At 37.1% G+C, this 22,097-nt stretch overlaps 1 protein-coding gene across 1 annotated transcript in view; it reads right to left on the bottom strand.

Annotated features, from left to right (window-relative positions):
• ADGRV1 (adhesion G protein-coupled receptor V1) overlaps positions 1–22,097 on the bottom strand; it is a 537,422-nt gene that overhangs the window by 472,291 nt on the left and 43,034 nt on the right. Inside the window, exons 13-21 of the mRNA XM_068981126.1 lie at positions 20,890–21,075; positions 19,970–20,150; positions 18,918–19,081; positions 17,446–17,569; positions 16,192–16,458; positions 9,779–9,905; positions 8,920–9,137; positions 7,532–8,275; positions 4,679–5,052 (exon numbers count right to left, since the gene is read on the bottom strand). Of these exons, the coding sequence (XP_068837227.1) occupies positions 4,679–5,052; positions 7,532–8,275; positions 8,920–9,137; positions 9,779–9,905; positions 16,192–16,458; positions 17,446–17,569; positions 18,918–19,081; positions 19,970–20,150; positions 20,890–21,075 (2,385 nt within the window). The remainder of the gene's footprint in view (positions 1–4,678; positions 5,053–7,531; positions 8,276–8,919; positions 9,138–9,778; positions 9,906–16,191; positions 16,459–17,445; positions 17,570–18,917; positions 19,082–19,969; positions 20,151–20,889; positions 21,076–22,097) is intronic.

The raw sequence follows: 22,097 nt of genomic DNA, 5'->3' as shown, positions 1-22,097 counted from the left end.
GCTCTGCAACAAAAAGTAGCCCCAGCTCGCTACAACTGGAGAAAGCCAGAGCAAAGCCCTGACAACCCAGTGCAGCCAAAAATAAACCAATAAATAAGTGTTTAAAAAATAAATGCTTAAAAACAAACCAAAAATATAAAACATAATCCAAATATTGGCTGTAAAAGTAAACCAGTAAGACCTGCAATTTCTATGAATCATTAGGAAAGGAAACTTTATCATTATGGGGCATATAACCTTTCAGGACATTCAAAAATAGTGAGAAAATAAAGCGGAGAGAAAATAACATTGAAAGTACAAAGAACAGCAGAATACAGGAAGGCAACATGAGAACATGGTTACTAGGCAACAGGTCCAACAAAAATCAGTCACCTGTTCAGTAGAGGGCCCTCTTGGAATAAAAAGAACTACTTGGCATACCCCACCAGGGCGCTAAACTACATATAAGTTTGTTCATTCTTTCAATTAAACTTATTACATATCTGCTATTTGCCAGAACACACTGTACCTGGGTAGGAGGAAACATATCACAGAGTAATGTCATCTCTTTCAAGATGCCAACTAGCAGATTATGTCATATTCTGCTGCTGCTGCTGCTGCTAAGTTGCTTCAGTCGTGTCTGACTCTGTGTGACCCCATAGACGGCAGCCCACCAGGCTCCCCGTCCCTGGGATTCTCCAGGCAAGAACACTGGAGTGAGTTGCCATTTCCTTCTCCAATGCATGACAGTGAAAAGTGAAAGTGAAGTCGCTCAGTCGTGTCCGACTCTTAGCGACCCCATGAACTGCAGCCTACCAGGCTCCTCCATCCATGGGATTTTCCAGGCAAGAGTACTGGAGTGGGGTGCCATTGCCTTCTCCGTGTCATATTCTACATACTTTCATTACCTGTTTCAGATCTGATTATGCTTTCATTTTAACCTTAATATTACTTTATGTCATATGAATCTACGAAAAATTAAAAGCATAACATAACTCAGAGAGAAGTCTTTAAGGATCTCTACTGACTTCAGCATTTTTGAAGGGATAAGAAAAAGTTAACTTTTCAATGTCACTGCAACAACACAGTGGAGAAGAATCTACAGAAATGACAGTGGTTCTTAGTTTTGAAAATGAAGCAAGTAACCATAAAATTTAAACTCTGTTATTATATTTGTAGCAATACGCATTGATTATCTGGAAAATGTTCACCTAGTTACACAGATCTTCCAAATGTTGATGCATTTCACTACACAAAATAAGCGAATCACTATCAATAAAAAGCTAATCACTATCAAAATAAGCTAATATCACTTTCAATCTTAACTGAAAAGTCTTTAAGTATTGGAAAACAGTCAAGCTCACTTTAGTTTGTACGATGTTTCAACAACTCTTAATTTTTGTTTGAAAGCTCAAGTTTTTATCACTGGTAATAAATACTATCAGTTGTTTTCCTGGTAGTCACTGGCTCACTTCATTTGTCTCCATAAATGTCTGCCAGGTGCCCAAATCTGAATAACCAAACTTTGTTGGTCATTTTTTCAAGTAAAAATGGTGTTCCACAAAAAGGGCAGCTAGCTCAGCTCACAACTCTATCTGCACACCTTCCACAATTACCATGTTTGGTTAATGCAGAGAAGTGTTTTATCTGTGCTTCTCATTTTATGATTCATGCATGTGCTAAGTCGCTTCAGTCATGCCCGACTCTTTGAGACCCTATGGACAGCAGCCCATGAGGCTCCTCTGTCCAGGCAAGAACATGGAGATGTTAAGGGATTCTCCAGGCATGAATTATGGAGTGGGTTGCTGTGCCCTCCTCCAGGGGATCTTCCCAACCCAGGGATCAAACCTGCATCTCTTATGTCTCCAGCACTGACTGGCGGGTTCTTTACCACTACTATGATACGCAGTGTTAAAAACGTGGGTATTTAAGGGTTGAAATTTTATCAAATGAATGTTTTGTACTCCTTCATCAAATATACTCAAGTGAGATTTTCACCTCTTAAACTACAGGTGTGTGGTAATAAACAATAATGACAACTAGTACAGTCAGGTTCTGCTGCCTTGACTCATACAAAGGCACTAGCAACTAGCAATTTTGGCAACTACTGCTTTTGCAGTGCAAGTGTCAATTGTCAATAAAATGAAAAAGACATTGTAGTGTTTTATAAAATTAGATTTGATCTTTGGGGAACTCCTAAAAGAAGTCAGGAACCCATAACGGTCCGTGGACTTAGACTACACTCTGAGAACAGTTTCAGTAAGCAATCAATAAATACTGACAACGGTCATCACAACAAAAATATTTCACATCACCCTGTCTTCAAATCCCTCCAAGATGAAAGTAAGAGTTTTATACTTCTTAACACTTTCAGGCATGAAAATTCTATAATCTTCTTGACAATCAAATTACAGTATCTACTATCTAAGACACAACACTTTTCCTGTATTAACCATTTAAACTTTTTCCCAATACAGATGTATATGCTATTTTTCTCTCATGTGGACTTACAGCATAATCAGTCATGTTTTCTCTTTCTTTCCAGAGATTTTACAACTACAGGTGCTGTGGCTCATGTAAGGAAGTTCTATTCTGCAATCAAAGATTGACTGACCCCATTCAAATTCTGAAATATCTTGTAACAAAGGTATATATCTAGATGGAACTAAACCAACACCAACACAATCAATCAAGGGAAATTGTGAGACAAGCCAACACTGAAAACTTAGTATTGAGTTTAATGGCCCAGAAAGCTAGAAGAAGTGAAGTTGCTCAGTCGTGTCCAACTCTTTGCAACCCCATGGACTGTAGCCTACCAGGCTCCTCCATCCATGGGATTTTCCAGGCAAGAATACTGGAGGGGGTTGCCATTTTCTTCTCCAGGGGATCTTCCTGACCCAGGGACCAAACCTGGGTCTCAGAGATACAGTAATGAACCTTGTTACACTCAGAGCTCTTTCCCCTTTGTGGGAGAAAGGGAAAGCCAGTATATAAGTAGGCTTATAAATAATATAAGGAATTGAAAAGTGTGATCAGTGCTATGAAACAAGTAAAACTAGGTGAAGGAATGGAGACTGACCAGCTGGGAGAAGTGGGAGGATTACTTTAAATCAAAAAGTCTTCACTGAGAAGATGTCTTTGGAGCTGAGACTCGAATGATTAATTCTGCGGATCTGGAATTAGAATGTTCCAGACAGAGAGGCTAGAAAGTGCTGAGGCCCTGAGATTGGAACTGAAAGAAGGCAAGTCTGACTGAAACATGTTGACCAAAGGGGAGAATTAACACGAGAAGTCAGAGGCAGGTGCCAGGTCCTGAAGAGATATGAAGGTAAACTGATCTTACATGGTGCCAGAATGGTTCTCACAACCTGACGGAAGCCCCTTTGTCTTTTTAAAAATAAAGATGATATTGAAGATACAAGGGGGAAAAACAGCAGGTTAGAATTCACAAGACGTTAAATTCAAATTCCAGTTCTTCCCATTGCCTCTTAGGAGCAAAAAAAGGAGGAGAAAAATTAATATTTATTAAAATGCTAGTAACTGCCAGGCTTTGAATCCGTTATTTGATCCTATCTCATTTCATTCAACTAGGGTTAGTTATTTTCTAAGGTCTCTACGCAGCCATTTCTAACCCTACTAAATGGAGAGAGTAATATTTGTTGCAGTACATTAGGAATTGTCAGAAAGTTGAACAAAAAATTTAACATGTAAAGTTCTTTGATGACTAAGCATCTAAAGGTACTATCATTAAAGATAAAATATATTTCTCTTTTAAATCAAAGGAGGACATTTGTCCTCCTGTCTAGGATACTCTATTGCTGGTGTAAAAAAGAGCACTTACTGAAGATCTTTTACGACTGTCACCAAACCAGAGTAGGAGGGGCAATAAAACACTCCAGGGAGCCAGGAACTCTGATCTGAGCTACAAATGAGGCCTGTGACCTAGATATTTTTTCAAGTTCTACCCTTCACATTTTTCTTAATTGCTTCAATTTACGTATATACCCCTGTAAACCTGCAAGAATCAACTTGCAAAGGGAATGCCTCTCTAGTTCCCTGGCATCCTTCACAGACACTGAGCTGTTGCTGTCACACACAACACCTGTGAAGCAGTTTCACGCGATCTCACGTTACTGAGCAGGAAACCAAGATGATTACAAATCTCTGAATGCTTGGAAAAGGCTGATAAGGACGGTAAAACTGCCTAATGAATTACGCTGGCCAAGAGGGTGATAAGAAAGGCATTTACACCCAGCATGGAAGAACGTTGTAACTACTTAAGAATATTTCACATGTGGGGGGAAAAAACACACACAAAAATATATTTTAATAAAATTTCAATTATTCACAGATGCTTTCAATATATATTATTTCATTTACTTACCTGGTAACCAGAAAGTAAATTCCATGTGGAGTACAATTATGCATTCTGTGAAAGGCATTAACCCTAAGGATAATTGCTAAAGCTGCATTTGCTACCTTATTATTACTTCTCTCTCCTCATTAAGCTTCTGATTCAAACTGAGAACTTACAAGAGCAAAGACCTTATAATTTACATTTTCACCACTGTCTCTAGCATACTTTTGGGTCTAGTGTCAACACTCAAGCCATCTTACCAAATGAAAGAGAGTCCACTCCCAAACAAATCCACATGTGACAAGCTTTTTCACTCTGAAATTCACCAAGCTCACTACTTACCTCTGGTATACAGGATCCTGTGAAACCAAACAAGCCATTGGCATTGTCACTTTTTTGTATTACCAATCTTGCTGTAGTATTCTCTTCGGAAAGGCGAGCTCCTCCATATACAGAAACTAGCTTAAGAATGAATAATTCTTCTCCTTCCTCTTCATTGTCATCTCTTGCAGAAATAATGAATGATTTGTTAGTTTCTCCCTGTCTGAATTCCAGATATCCAGAAACAGGATGCAAATCACTCTTGGCTGGCATGGCGTGAAGTTCATAAATTTCTTCAAGGGTCAATTTCCGCTCATAGGACCTCACATCCTGCATCAGACCTGTAAATCTGTCGTTGCCGTTCACTCCTGCCCCAATTCTCAACGTTCCTGGACCTGAAATTAGAAATGGGTTTAAATGCTACAATAACCACAACTGCACTATTCTAAATGACAAGTGTGCTTCAGAAAGTGAAATGATTTTATTAAAAGGTCTTATTAGGTAAGCAAAACTTTTGCATAACTAGAACACAAATAAAGGCTATTTTCTGTCAATATTATAATGAAAAATGAACCAGGAATCACTGGGATTTAAGACATTTTGTACCAAAGGATATGTTGTACATGTGTATGTATGTGTATATAGAAATGTATGTGTATATATTAAGACAGACATTTCTTCCAGGAAATTTAAAAATTTCCTTGCACATCTAAGAATGGAATGATTCAACTCACAATTTTAAAACTTTAGTATTACTGTTCTTTGAGAACTTCAATTCTTGGTCTGTTAGAAAGTTACCTTGAGTTAAAGTTGTGAGAATTCAGCAAAAGAAATTCTTATGGACCAAATATAACTTTTTACCCAAACAATCAATGCAATAAATGTAGAAAAAGAAATATCCCTTTCTAGGAACAACAATTATATGAGCCCAGAGACTTTTTCATGATAATAACAACATGCAGCTTAATTACATTGCTATGTAGCAATAATAAACCCTTTAAGGAATTCAACAATTCTTCTTTCTTTACTTATTCCCTTCAATAACTAAAATATTTATAGAAGATGAGAGTTTGGCAGCGATTTGGGATTGCCTCCATGCCTTCTCCAGTGGTTCTGGACTGACTGAAACAGTGAAATGTCTACGATAGACAAAAATATAGATGAACTTCACACACACCATTGAACAAACCTCAGACACTCAAGTGTACACACTGCTCAATCCTATTTACCTAAATTTTAAAAACATTAAAAACTAATGTTAGGCTCTTAGAAATGGCAATAGTAGCTGGGCATGGTGGTGAGTCAATGACTAGCAAAGAGAAAAAGAGAGGGTTTCTGGAAAAAAATATCTTGATGTGGGGACTTGTTATATGGAGTGCTGAAACTGATTCATTTAAAATTTTTAAAAATTCATGTATCTGTACACTTATGTGTACTTTTATATATTTTATAATAAACATATAATACCCTGCATTTCATTCATAACCTAAATATATATATACACTTTCTCCACTTTAAGTTACAAATTACATAAACAATGTAAGTTCCTTGCAGCAAGCTACACAGAGAATAGAAAGACCAGGTCTTACTTTCCCCAGTCTTTCCCATTCTCATTCTACCACCATGCAATCACCCAAAAAAAATCAATGTTAACAAACATATGTATATATTCACAATCAAATGATAATAATTTAATGCCAGAGTGCTGTAAGCATAGTTCTTGAGGTTGAAATCAGCAGTGTGTATATGTTTTCTTTTGCCCATCTTCTTTTCTAGTAGGAAAGAAAAAATACAACCAGATAGCTAATGCAGGAGGTTTAAGAAGGAAAGATAATCTGTTATGATATCATACAAGCTCTGTTCTATTTTCCCACTTAAAAAAAAAAAAAAAAGCAGAACCAAATCACAGGACAGAGAGGCTGGGAGAGAACTGTGATTCTAATAGAGATAAGTGATATTTGGGAAGAAACATGCACACAAGTGTGCTTCTCAAGGAAACAGAACACTGTGGTCCAGCTTAAAGACAACAAAGATCCTCTCTATGAAGCACACCATAGAATTTACCACTTTAACTCCTGTTACTTGAAACCTCTGTAATTGCTAGATTGATTGCTTAATATAATTTTCTTTTGACTCCTCTTTAATCTTATCTCCACCATACTCTACCTCCAGAAATACTGAGCTGGTAGCAGTTTCCCCAGATTCAATATTCAATATTCCACACCTTTGTTCTTTTCTCTATCTGGAATATCATGCCCAACTCTCCTATGACCACAAGAGGAATAAATGTTTCTACTTGGTAATTTTTTTTCTTTCTTCCTATCATGTGTTGAAATGATCTGTTTGCATACCTTTCTCCCAGAGCCCATTTCAGCTACCTTCAAAGGCAGAGTCTCTGCCCAATTCATTTCTACAGTACCCAGCACAAAACTTATGGTCTTGGTATACACATAGTTTTATTTAAAGAAATTAGAAACCAAAACACCAAGCAGATTTTTAAATACTAGCTAGGACTTTTTTTTTTTTTTGATTGAAAGAAAATTGCTTTACAGAATTTTGTTGTTTTCTGTCAAACACCAACATGAATCAGTCACAGGTATACATATATCCCCTCCCTTTTGAACCTCCCTCCCCTCTCCCTCCTCAACCCACCCCTCTAGGTTGATACAGAGCCCCTATTTGAGTTCCCTGAGACACACAGCAAATTCCCATTGGCTAACTATTTTACATATGGTAACATAAGTTTCCATGTTACTCTCTCCATACATCTCACTCTCTCCTCCCCTCTCCCCAGAAATACCTGCAAGGCTTTTAAGAAGTCAAAATTTTTCCAAACTCAAAATTCAGGGTCCTAATTGTGGACATGACACTCACCATCAGTAATGGCTTCTCCTTTCAGACTCTTGATTCCTCTGGGCATTGCATTTCCATCAAGGTAGAATTCAATTATACCATCATCCAGGACAATTAGAAGATGCAGCCAAACATTTTCTTCCAAATATTTCATGACAGTGGTCTTGGCAACATACGTAGCATTGGAACCCAGAGTTTTGTAATGGAGGGAAAGTGTCAAGTGGGATTCATTTGTGTGAATTTTTACCCCATAGTAGATGCCTCCATTACCATCATCCTTTGCTATAACAAATCCATTCGTATTGGCATTGGGCATCACCCAAGCTGAAAATGTAAAGTTGGCAATTGAGTTGTTCCTCGAGGGATGGTATTTTGGATTAACAGTTCCAAATGCACCCTCTAGTCCACTGAAGTACAAGGCATCTGTTCCACTATGGTGACGCCTCATGTGTGGCTGTGAATGCACGGTGCTGGGAAAAATTCCAGCCAGCAAAAAATCTATCACTGGAGGCAAACCAGCAGTGAACTCACTAGACAATACTTCCCAGCCCACTCGTACATCACCAAAGGCGCCCTGCTGTCTCAGAACGGTAAAGTTGGTGATATAAGACATAGCGTCTTCCGAGAGGACATCTTCTGCCACTTCTCTCTCTAGGCACTCTGGATCCAAGATGAAAACTCCAAAGGGATCATCATTGAATGGAATCATTACTGTCACCTGGAGGTTGGTTGCTGCCAGCTGGCCCCCAGGACCTGGGGACCCACCTGTAATGAAATCAGAATGAAAACTCAGAATTGAAAATACTTTCCAGTATAAAGTGAAGGCAACAGGAATTTGTTTACCAAACTTCTCATTAAGTACTTTACTTGTTGATCAATGAACACAGTGTCACCATATAGCTTTCACCTCATTTTTCAAGGGTATTCATTGTAATTTCATTAACAACCAGCTGAGTCTGAAGAGGATATTAACTAGCGTTAGTCACTCAGTCGTGTCCGACTCTTTGTGACCCCATGAACTGCAGCCTACTAGGCTCCTCTGTCCATGAGATTTTCCAGGCAAGGATACTAGAGTGGGTTGCCATTTCCTTATCCAGGATATTAAGTAGAAAGTCTTAACTCTCATGCTTAAAACTAAAATTGATGGGGACACTGACTATTATTTAAATTACGGTACAAAGGCCAAGCTTTTTAAGCTATCATGAATCTGTACTTCTTATTGTCTATTACTGTTTCACTTGAGATATTCTATTTGGTGTGGGGGAAAAAATTTATTTACAAGTTTGAGTATGGAAATAAGTTTCTATCCATAAAACTTCATTAGATGCATTTTCTATCTAGCTCTAGTTATTTCAGCATAAAATATTAAACTCTAGTGGTAAAATAAAATAGATGGGAAAACACTGCACCTGAAATGTTTACAAGCTTTAAAATATAAAACTCGTTGAATTCAGGAATTTTGTCTGGAAAAGCATGGAGAATTATTGGTTTGGCTCCTTCTCCATCCATAAAGTTAACAGTCCCTGAAGTTTCATAGAACTCTTGTCCAGGCTGCAAAGCAGAATCATTCTGAAAGAGCTGCCAAGCCACAGAAACATTGCCAAAGTGTCCCTGGTGCCTCAAAATCCTATAAAACAAAGTAAAGAAAATTATTTCTTATGGAAAATGTGGAAGTGGCAAATCCAACTCTAATGAGAACTTTCTGTATTATTTCAGAAATATACTTTGTCTATCATCTTTAATATAAACCAGCCAGCCAGTTTTTACTGAGCAACCATGAAGAATCTCATGGAAAAGGACAAATGAAGTAGAACCTTAAATAATAAAGAGAAGAATGCTTAAACATCATAGTCTTGGAAATCCAAACTAATAGATAAATTCTAAGATAAATTGAATCAAAAATATACAGATGAGAATTGACCAAAGTTCTTCAAAAGCAAAGCCCAGGACGAAGGTAGGTACCTATCACTTGAGAGAAGAGTTTCAGAAGACCTTGGATAATTCAAGTCTCTGTGTTCTGATGAGGAACAAAAGTTGGGGTTATGGAGGGTAAAAAGAATAATTTCTACTTACCATCCAAAATGTCAAGAGTTTTAACAAATGAAAACAGCATAAAGAAGTTTACAATTTAATCAACCAACTCAATTATTCCATTCATAGGCATATTTTTTTATTTTGAAAGATTAACTATGTTTCAATTTTTTGCATATGTAAAGATTTTATTTTACTTCATTCAACTTTCAATTTGCCTTATGTAAACATGCTTACCAAAATGAATTAGTCTTTCCTTCTTCGACTGCTTTGTCTATGGGCTCCAAAGAAAAAATACCATTTGGGTCATCATTAGCTTCAATTATCACTGTAGCTATTGCATATGGATATACAACTGTATCACCTAAATTAAAAATGGAGGAGTCAAAATAACAAAAGAGTACTTAACTTACTACTAAATCTGTATTTTTAAACTAAGAAACAGCCTGTAATAAGGCTCAAATTCCAGGAGGAATTTCCTCATTGAAGGTCATAAATGAGAGAAATAGATGCCTAAATGAGTTTACTATGACTTGTCTCAGAGGAAATGTTTAATTACAGAAGAATTATTTTATTGAGAAACATACATGACATTTTTATAATAGGAATATCACTTCACTAGTTTAATTAGAAATTTAAAACATAGCTTTATCAAGTTTCAAAATGTTGAGGTAGATTCATTTCATAAAAAAACAATGAATGAAAGGATTACCCTATAAGATACATTAATTAGAATCACTGGCTTAAGTAATTCCCTTTCGATCTCTCCCTTCACATAGCAGAATCTGATCTGGTTGTACACAGAACAAAGCAATCTTTATGATGTTGAACATGATTTCTTTCTACTCCAATTCTTTCCGCAGCCTGTTAACACTGTAACAGCCAATAAATTATGTCTCTTCTCACCAGTCCCTTGAGGTCCATAGCTTTTACTCTCCACTGCAGCTGTCACCTCTGTAACCAAAGTCTTCTTCATCTTTACTTATCTTTGATCACTCCTCAAGACCCAGCTCAAGCAACAACTCTTTTTGGGAATTTTTCCTTGAATTCCCAAGTTAAGTGCATCTCTGCTGTGTTCCTACATCACTTCACACTTTGTCAATCTAACATAGTGATTATCACATTATACTGACACATACACACACTCACACACATACACACACAATTCACTATAAGTCCTTGAACAAATGCTTCTTAATCAACTTCATCTCCTAGCAGGGTAGAGGCTCGGTCACTGGTATTCATGAAAGTTTACTGAACGAATACAATTAAAACTTTGAAAATTAGGTGAGGACAACACCTAAAACTAAACTTAGAGAAACAGACATGTGTGGCAAACCAGCCCATTATAAGTAATTTATATAAATACACAGCTGTACTTAACCATACTAGATAATTAGCCAATGAAAAAAGGAGAAAACAAAAAAGACAGACAGTAAGTTATATAAAATATCCTGATGTTACAGAGTAATAGAGTAACTTAAAATATATCATAAACTCTAAAACAAAAACAAGAAAGCCTAATTTTGGTAGGGCTCTGCTTTCATGCACATTTGTGATGCAATATGTCACAGGTGGTTCAGCAAATAATAGAAATGAAGGGAAACAGGAAGACACAAAAGAGAGAGTCAAAGGAATAGGGAGAGTGACAAACAGCACAAACAAAAATTAAGCAATCTCTATTTTTTCACCATCTTCTTTCTGAGTTTTTGCATGTAAGAGGCATGAGGTACACATGCACACAGAGGAAGGGACAGGGCACCACAGGAACCCAGCCCAAGGTTAGAGCTTGCTCAGGGAAAGAAGGACACCTCCAACAAAGAAAACCTTGATGCTCGATGCTGGAGTTTGAGTGGAGTGGGAGGACATCCACGTGATGGAAGAGGGTTGGCCTGGAGCGGCAAGTGAGAACCCAAGTGTAGTAAGGGTTGTTTAGCAAGAAGGTAAACAAAGCAATGGAAAGTGGTTACACATAGGGTGAACTGATTAAATAAGTAAACATACTAAAGATAACTACAGGCCAATATCACTGATGAACACAGATGCAAAAATCCTCAACAAAATTCTAGCAAACAGAATCCAGCAACATATTAAAAAGGTCATACAATATGACCAAGTGGGCTTTATCCCAGGGAGGCAAGGATTCTTCAATATTCACAAGCAATCAGTGTGATACATATTAATAACCCGAAACATAAAAACAATATGATTATCTCAATAGATGCAGAGAAAGCCTGACAAAAGTCAACACCCATTTATGATAAAAAAAAAACTCTCCAGAAAGCAGGCACAGAAGGAACATGCCTCAACATAATAAAAGCCATATATGATAAACCCACAGCAAACATTATCCTCAATGGTGAAAAATTGAAAGCATTTTCCCTAAAGTCAGGAACAAAACAAGGTGCCCACTCTCACCACTACTATTCAACACAGTTTTGGAAGTTTTAACCACAGCAATCAGGAAAGAAAAAGAAATAAAAGGAGTCCAGATTGGAAAAGAACAAGTAAAACTCTCACTGTTTGCAGGTGACATGATCCTTTACATAGAAAACCCTAAAGACTCCACCAGAAAATTTACTAGAGCTAATCAATGAATATAGTAGAGTTGCAGGATATAAAATTAATACACAGAAACCCCTTGCATTCCTATACACTAACAATAAGAAAACAGAAAGAGAAATTAAGAAAACAATCCCATTCACCATTGCGATGAAAAGAATAAAATACTTAGGAATAAATTTACCTAAAGAAACAAAAGACCTAAATGTAGAAAACTATAGAACACTGATGAAAGAAATCAAAGATGACACAAATAGATGGAGAAATATACCATGTTCATGGATCGGAAGTATCAATATAGTGAAAATGAGTATACTACCCAAAGCAATCTAGAGATTCAATGTAATCCCTATCAAACTACCAATGATATTTTTCACAGAACTAGAACAAATAATTTCACAATTTGTATGGAAACACAAAAAAACTCAAATAGCCAAAGCAATCTTGAAAAAGAAGAATGGAACTGGAGGAATCAACCTGCCTGACTTCAGGCTATACTACAAAGCTACAGTCATCAAGACAGTATGGTACTCGCACAAAGACAGAAATATAGATCAATAGAACAAAATAGAAAGTCCAGAGATAAATCCACACACCTATGGACACCTATCTTTGACAAAGGAGGCAAAAATATACAGTGAAGAAAAGACAATCTCTTCAACAAGTGGTGCTGGGAAACTGGTCAACCACCTGTAAAAAAATGAAACTAGAACACTTTCTAACACTATATACAAAAATAAACTCAAAATGGATTAAAGGTCTAATGTAAGACCAGAAATGATAAAATTCCTAGAAAACATAGGCAGAACACTCTGACATAAATCACAGCAGGATCCTCTATGACCCACCTCCCAGAGTAATGGAAACAAAAGCAAAAATAAACAAATGGGACCTAATTAAACTTAAAAGCTTTTGCACAATGAAGGAAACTATAAGCAAGGTGAAAAGACAGCTTTCAGAATGGGAGAAAATAATACCAAGTAAAGCAACTGACAAAGAATGAATCTTAAGACTAGACAAGCAGCTCATGTAGCTCAATACCAGAAAAATAAATGACCCAATCAAAAAAATGGGCCAAAGAACTAAACAGACATTTCTCCCAAGAAGACATACAAATGGCTAACGAACACATGAAAAGATGCTCAACCTCACTCATGATCAGAGAAATGCAAATCAAAACCACAATGAGGTACCATCTCATGCTGGTCGGAATGGCTGCTATCAAAAAGTCTACAAACAATAATGCTGGAGAGGGTGTGGAGAAAAGGGAAACCTCTTACACTGTTGGGGAGAATGCAAACTAGTACAGCCACTATGGAGAACAGTGTGGAGATTCCTTTAAAAATTGTAAATAGAACTGACATACGACCCAGCAATCCCACTGCTGGGCATACACACCGAGGAAACCAGAATTGAAAGAGACACATGTACCCCAATGTTCATCACAGCCCTGTTTATAATAGCCAGGACATGGAAGCAACCTAGATGTCCATCAGCAGATGAATGGATAAGAAAGTTGTGGTACTTATACGCAATGGAATATTACTGAACTATTAAAAATGCATTTGAGTCAGTTCTAATGAAGTGGATGAAACTGGAGTCTAGCATACGTGAAGTAAGTCAGAAAGAAAAACACCAATAGAGTATATTAACACATATATATGGAATTCAGAAAGATGGTAACAACAACTCTATATGCGAGACAGCAAAAGAGACACAGATATAAAGAACAGTCTTTTGGACTCTGTGGGAGAAGGTGAGGGTGGGATGATTTGAGAGAATAGCACTGAAACATGTATATTACCATATGGGAAACAGATCACCAGTCCAAGTTTGATGCATGAAACAGGGCACTCAAAGCTAGTGTACTGGGCCAACTCAGAGGGATGGGATGGAGAGGGAGGTGGCAAAGGGGTTCAGGACAGGGGAACACATGTACACCGGTGACTGATTCATGTCAACGTATGGCAAAACCACCAAGTATTGTAAAGTAATTAGCTTCCAATTTTAATAAATTAATTAATTTTAAAAAATAATAACAATAAAGGGAGCTGGATTTCTCACCACCAGAGGACAGAGGGATAAATAGGGAAACAGAGAACACTAGAACAAGCCCTGTGATACTAGATACAACAGCCATCAATATATACAGCTGGGTCCAGAACTACAGATGTTAATGTGTGTGTGTATATATTAAGGGGCTTTCCTGGGGCTCCGAGGCAAAGAATCCACTGCCAAGGCAGGAGACATGGGTTTGATCCCAGGGTCAGGAAGATCTCCTGGAGAAGGAAATGGCAACCCACTCCAGTATTCTTGCCTGGGAAATCTCTTGGACAGAGGAGTCTGGCAGGCTACAGTCCATGGGGTCGCAAAGAGTCAAACACAACTTCGCGACTACACAACAATGACAAACATATATAGGGACGGTCAAAAAGTTCACTCATGTTTTTCCGTAACTTTACAGAAAAACCTAAGCAAACTTGTTGGCTCACCCAGGACATAAATGCATACAGATATACATGCATTCCCTATCTCTGAAAGTGGGCCTAGGAGGAGAATAGCCCAAGAAACAATTACCACACCTAGTACTGAGGTTCTGGTTTCTAAACAGCATTCTACACTGCAATGGCTTCTTGAAACAAATGGCTTCAGGGCTTCTTGAAACAAATGACTGATTTCAGGGTCTTGACAGGGAAAGTACCAGATGAGTATGAAACAGCTTGCTGTGCCAGGAAGTAAGAAAATGTTCAAAGAATAATAGGAACATGTCAAAAAGACAAGAAAGTCATTTTAACAGACCACCCCTAGCCAAACCTGGGATAATTTGACCTTCAAAGTTAATAATCATAGTGAAATACAACCCACTGCATTAAATAGGAATCATAAGCCCATACTGATAAATAAATGTCAATGAAAAAATTGAAAGTTTGATGAGTAACAGGATAGTTATGTAGTTTTAAAGTACTTTTCCCATAAAATTTGTATTAAAAACAAAGGAACAAAAAGTACAGTAGAGAAGCCTGGCAATCACCGCCTAAATTGTGGTCAAAATAGACCTGGCAGTAAAGGAACAAAACAGAAATCTGTGCCAACAGAAGGGATGTAATGGGAACACAGAATTCTTCTATGCAATTCCTGCCAAGGATGCAAAACCTGAATCTAATAATGAGGAACATCAAACCAACCAAAATGAAGGACATTTGACAAAATAACTGCCCTGTAATTTTCCATACTATAAAGGTCATGTAAGTCAAGGAAAGACTTGAGTATTTCAGACTGAAGAGATTAAAGATACACAGCAATTAAATGCAATGCATGATCTGGGAAAGGATCATTTTGCTCGAAAGGACACTGATAGGAAAACTGGAGAAATCTGAATGGGGTCTGAGGCAATGATTGTATTAATCTCCTGATTTTAATAGCTATATTGTGGTTATGTAGGAAAATGTCTTGTATATATGAAAAAAAACACTGCATAATCAGGGATGATAAGAGTATCATGTCTTCAACTTACTAGAAAAGATTAAAGAAAAAATAGCTCTGTGTACTCTTAAAAGAATAAAACAATTACCAAAAGAAGCGATAGCCCCTCTAATTCAATAAAGATAGGGTCAAAACATTCTGCTTCAGTTACAGTATAGAGACAAAGGAAAAGTCTATCTTTCCCTCTTGCAAACTGTCAAACACTGTGACTATAGCTACAGAGAATTATCAGTCAGCTGGGCTCACACACCTGCAGCTTCCCAACCACTATGCCCCGTGCCCTGGTAGGAGGGAAAAGTCTATACTAACGCCCTAAGGCCTTGAGTGACTAAAAAAGACTTCGGGTAGTTTCAGTTAGAAGATTTCAATTCCTCATATAATAACATAATTTTCTGTGTGTGCTATTTGTGAAAAAAAGATTAAAAATAATGACATAGGGTATACCAGGTACACATAGTTTCAACACATGTATTCTTTTACCCCTTCCCTCAAGAAATCAGTGAAACAATTTTGCTCTTGAACATTCACAGGTGACAGCAAAGTACTTAATGCCATCTTGTAAAAGAATTGAAACAACAGATCTGCCATAAATATAATTTATTTACCTGTTGAGTTAAAGAGGATTATATAAAAGGGCTCATCTGTTTCTGGGATATCATCTTCCATAATGAATACAGATATGTTCTGCTCTCTACTTCCAACTGCAAAAATGAGCATTTCTCCTTTTTCAATGGGAACAAAGTCTCCCTCTCTGGCAGTAGCCTTCCCATCCATGGTAGCATATTGGACGGTGCAGGGAACATCAACAGATCCATTTCTGAGAACTTTAAAGTCAGCAGTCTCACCTTCCCGAACCCTCACTACACGAGGCTCTAAAATATTCACAAAGAAAAGAAGGAACATGTGAGCTTTTCTGATTCCATCTACATATTATCAGATCGCACGTTTCTCCCTGCCCACCACAAGAAATGCCCTCCACTGAGTCTTTGCTGAAAGAGAGCTATGATTCCAATGCCTGCATGAGGTCTCCTCTGATTACTGTGAGTCAGTGCCCTTCCTCTTGCCTTGATTCCTACAAAATCCATTGTCTGCAATTTCCAATTTGTCAGTAAACTGTATACTATCTGGAATCTTCTTCTTACCGTTTCAGAATTCATTTCCAAACTTAGACCATAAATTTTTTTTTTTAAATAGGCCCAGATACCTTCCACATCTTCTACAGATTAACAGAAGACTGAACACAGGACTAATTCATTAAGTACATGTTAATTGAAGGTTAAAACATAAATCGATTAAATTCAAGAGGTTTATGAGTTCTACAGTTGCAAATTGAACAGCCTGCAAAAATGATTTAAGGAGGAATAAGATACCAAATAAAACTAAAAGATGTCTCCAGTGGCAAAGACAGTTGTAAAGAAAGCATTCAAGTGGGAAAAATGGGGAAACCTTAATTTACATGTTAATTTATATGTCCATGAAATTAACAGTAATTATAGTAAGTAACCATTCATTAAGTACAATACGCAAACCCTGAACTGTCTTCACTACTTCCCTGTGTACTGGAAGAGGTAACATGGAAAAGTGTTCATTTTTGCACAAAGGAAAGAAAATACCTTGAAATTTAAAAGTAAGAGGAAAACAAAGCTAACAAAATAGTACTTAATTTTTCCTTCAGAATCCTTAAAAATATCTGTTAAAATGTCAAAGAGATTCAATAATGGTCAAATTATGAAATCCTATTTAAACGTGTATCAATCATGCTTTATTGAAAATGTTCACTTAAAACAATTATTGAAAAAAAGCATCCTTACACTGTTCAAGAAAGATGTGAACTCACTCAAATAAGAAAGCAATACCACCTGCAAAATAAATGGGGTCATCATTTCTTCTAATCCTCAGAGTAGCAGTAGTTTTATTTCCTATTTTAGCTCCTCCAGTGGCATTAAGTAGGATAATAGTAAATTCCTCCATTTCCTCTGGAATCTTTTGGGAAAATGTTACACATGCTTTTTAGTCAGGTGATCTGTACAAATAATTCCACTACATATACCTAAATTGTTTCATCTTTTAAAAAAAAGCTTTATTAATAACAGTATTAACATTCATTTCCACTTCTGAGCAGAACTACCCTAAATTATTCAAGTAAGAATCAGAACCCTTCAAAATTTTAACATGCATTCATCCAAACAGCCACCTTATTTTGACTCACTATAAAATGTAATGGAAATAGAGATATTTTTCCCTTACACAAATCAAAAAGAGAAATACTACATAGCTTAAGTTTTTTCTGGAAGAAAATGGGCTATATGTTGTTTTTAAGGAAAAACAGTGAAACAGAAAAATAACTTCTGGACACATTTAGAACAGAAATCATAATAGTAACAAACATTCAGTTAGCTTTCAAAGGCCCCTTATAAATTTTAAGTTTCACGGAAGTGCATCACAAAGACCGCATTCCACTGTCCTAACAAGGTGAGACTCCCCACATCTCTGAGCCTATATGCCTCCCCGCGTGGACTCTGCTTCGCTTTCTCCTCATCCGTGTGCCTTAGTCTTCTCCGCATCCTAAAACAGAAGTGTTGGAATTTTGTCTCTGGAGGCAGGAGTATGAGGGAAAGGAGACAGGCTTCTGTACCTATTTGAAGTGCAGTTCCCCTCAGAAAGGTCCATTCCACTGTTACTAAGTTCTTTCTCTGCATTACACTGAGTCCACCATCCACCTGGACCAATGTCCTAAATCTGCAAGTGCACCCTAGTATATCAGTAGATAGCGCTCTCATTCTCAAAGGCTTGACAACCTCTCTCACAAGAGTGCATCTCTAATATTTGACACCTAGGCAGTGTCACCAGCGACTATCAATCAGTTCTAAAAGTTAAAAATGCCTGTAGGGGAACCAAAAATAACATTTCTTCTTTGACACGTGTATGTGTGTGTGTGTGTGTGTGTGTGTGTGTGTGTGTGTGTGCATGTGCGTGTGTGCGTGTGCGTGTGCTCACTCAGTCATGTCTGACTCTTTGTGACCTCACAAACTATCGCCCACCAGCCTCCTCTGCCCATGGGATTTTGCCAGCAAGAACACAGGAGAGGGTTGTCATTTACTACTCCAGGGGATCTTCCCGATCCAGGGATCAAACTGGCATCTCTGGCATCTCCTGCGTTGGGTGGCAGATTCTTTACCACTGAGCCACCTGGGAATCACTTTGGTTTATAGTCAAGACACTATACCTGAGTTCTTTATCACATACTCTCATAGCAAAGTATTATCAGATGTTTAATATTCAATAAAAAAAACTATTAAACAACAGTAAGAGTTAAACATGTAACATTTACCTCATCTGGAAGGGAGTAAATGGTGATATTTTTTAAAAATTCCTGGTCTCCAAAGAAAACAGTCGCTTGGACAGGAAACACATCTTGTGTAAAATCTGGACTAACAATCCATGATACATTAACATCACCAAAGTTGCCTCGATTTCTTATTACACCATAAACAGCTGTGAAATACAAATGGGTATAACACATCTGATCACATATTAAACAATTTTTAAAAGATGAGTAAAGAAATTGATCAAAGAGAAGTAAAAATAAGCCCCCTTTTTAATAAAAATCAATTATTTGCTTAGCCCAGCCTCAAGGTATATATAAATTAACCCAGTCTTTCCTCTATAGCCATACAATTGATAAAATAAATGGACTCAATCTTTGCTACCACAGTCTGAGATATTAAAAGTCACTCAGCACAGGGTATATCTATCACAAAGTCCCATAAGGGTATCTGCTAAAGACACAGAAAGTTGCACACTCAGAAGCGATTTTCTTATCCAGACAGACATGGCTCTAGAGATAAACTACGTCTCATTTCATGCCACTGCAAGAGTTCCCCAGATGTAACGCTCAGTTTCAGAGCTTTTCCTATTTGACTCAACTCATTCTTTTAAATGCTTGAGTTCTACTGCATATGGTTAATGGAAATCAAAATATAATTGTAATGTATGTGTTAGCCACTCAATCGTATCTGACTCTTTGTGACCCCATGGACTGTAGCCCACCAGGCTCCTCTGTCCATGGAATTCTCCAGGCAAGAATACTGGAGTGAGTACCCATTCCTTTCTCCAGCAGATCTTCCCAACCCAGGGACTGAACCCAGGTCTCCTGCACTGCAGGCAGATTCTTCACCATCTGAGCCACCATCGTCATAATATTATATAAGGAATAAAAATTACAATCTTAAATATGATTTTTAAAACACTAATTTCTACACCATGTGTAATTTAAAGCAATTGGACAACTAAAAATAACTATATACTAAGGAAATAAATTTAAAAACACCAAATTTTTTCTTCAGTAAAGAGTAATGGAATATAAGAAGTAGAATACATTACCACTATAGGTATTTTCTCCTTTACTTTCATTTATCGTAACAATTAGATCATCAGAAACAAATTCTATAATCCCATGAGGATCATCATTTTTTAGAATCGTTATGTTGACAATTGTAGCACTTCCCAACTTGCTTTCCCGTTCACCATGGCTGGTAAGGACCACCCAATAATGTTCATCCAACTAAAGTGAGCGTGTCAAATTAGGAAATATAAAAAGTTGAAATTCTCAGAGCAAATAAAAATATATATTCAAGAATGTTAATGCCATCAATTTTTCACAATGATGCACTCTGAAAAAAACAAAGCTGATTTTTTTTAATTTTTAACATTTTTCCATCAATTAAGAGAGATATCAGGTATAAATACACATTACCCAAAAATGGAAAAGGCAAATCATGTTACTACATTAAAACAGTAAGGAGATTGGATCTTATCACTGATGTTCCACTCATTTAAACTAATAAAATTAAATTAATTTAAAAGTTACATATGCAATGATGTACATACATAATGGAACAATATCTGGTTCTCTTAATATATTTAAAACTTAAATTTATTTTCTTTAAAAGAGTAATTTTACAGAAAAATTTCTTCAGTTTGAAACCACATCCTGAAAGTTCAGTCAACACATATTATATAAAACAATGTTTAACATATATAAAGCTAAAAGGAGACAAAAACTCATAAGTTTCAGATTGGGCTATCATTTTATGTAAGAATGGACAATTCAAATTGGTATGACTTTTACTTTGCTTTTGAAGCTTGTTTCTTAGTTTCCAGACATAAGTACTTCTCTTTATCTTTTCTTGCCTGCCTCCTTTCCTATATTTCCTTGCCAACATTCAAACTATTTATATTCATAACATACTAGATATTATCAACTTTCCACAAAGGCACAAGAAAAAACTAAAATCCCATACCTCTGGTATCCCATCCAATCTTGTCAGCAAGGTGATTACGATCTCCCTTTCCCCAGGTTTAAATTCCAGTACTCCTGTGTTGCCATAGAATTCATTGCTATCTCTTGGCTCTATTCGGTAGTGTAGAAACTGCTTAACCAGTGCTCCCCTATGTCGGATGATGTGGAGCTCTATAGATTCTCCTTCCTTAAAAAAAAAAAAAATTCACAAAATTCAAAAAGATATATGCACGCCAGTGTTCATGGAAGCATTATTTATAATTGCTAAGATAAAAGAGCAACATAAGTGTCCATCAACAGATGAATAGTAAAGATGTGGGTGTGGGTGTGTGGGTGTGTGGGGGTGTGTGTGAATGGAATACTACTCAGTCATCACAAAGAAAGAAATTTTGCCATTTGCCAAATGGCTTCCCTGGTGGCTCAGATGGTAAAGAATCTGCCTGCAACGCAGGAGACCCAGGTTCGATCCCTGGGTCGAGAAGATCCCCTGGAGAAGGGAATGGCAACCCACTCCAGTATTCTTGCCTGGAAAATCCCAAGGACAGAGGAGCCTGGCAGGCTACAGTCCATGGGGTCACAAAGAGTGGGACACAACTGAGCAACTAACACACAACATGAATGGGCTTGGAGGGCATCATGCTAAGTGAAGTCAGACAGAGAAAGACAAATAATGTACGATATCACTTCAATGTGGAATCTAAAAATACAACAAACTAGTGAATATAACAAAAAAGAAGCAGGCTCATATACAGAGAACTAGCAGTTACCAGTGGCGTGGGGGCAACAGAGGGGTCGGACAGGAGGTACAAACTACTGGCTATAAGAGAGGCTTAAGGACAAACTGTACAGCTTGGGGAATATAGCCAAGATTTTGCAATAACTGTAAATGGAAAGTACTGTTTCAAAACTGTATTAAAAAAAATAATCCCACACTCTGAATTCAGACTGAACAGGTTTGCATCACAAGTCTAAGCAATTTGTATGAGGCTCAGCTAGAAGTGCCAATGTGTTTCTTTCACACTGAAATATAGCACAGACTGCTTAGAACAGTGACTAGAATGTAATAGAATCCTAATTACATGTTATCTATATGATTATACCAATAATAATGATGATGACTATGTTTTTGCCAGTAAAGTACCATATAAAGGATAGGGAAAAAAGTCAACAGAAGTTCAAATCCTTTGAAATTGCTCTTCTGAGGTTGTG

Source organism: Capricornis sumatraensis, chromosome 9 (genome assembly GCF_032405125.1).
Source record: "Capricornis sumatraensis isolate serow.1 chromosome 9, serow.2, whole genome shotgun sequence".
Classification (NCBI taxonomy): Eukaryota; Metazoa; Chordata; class Mammalia; order Artiodactyla; family Bovidae; genus Capricornis; species Capricornis sumatraensis.
The sequence above is the reverse complement of the archived record's forward strand: the minus strand, read 5'-3'. Positions and strand labels throughout refer to the sequence as shown.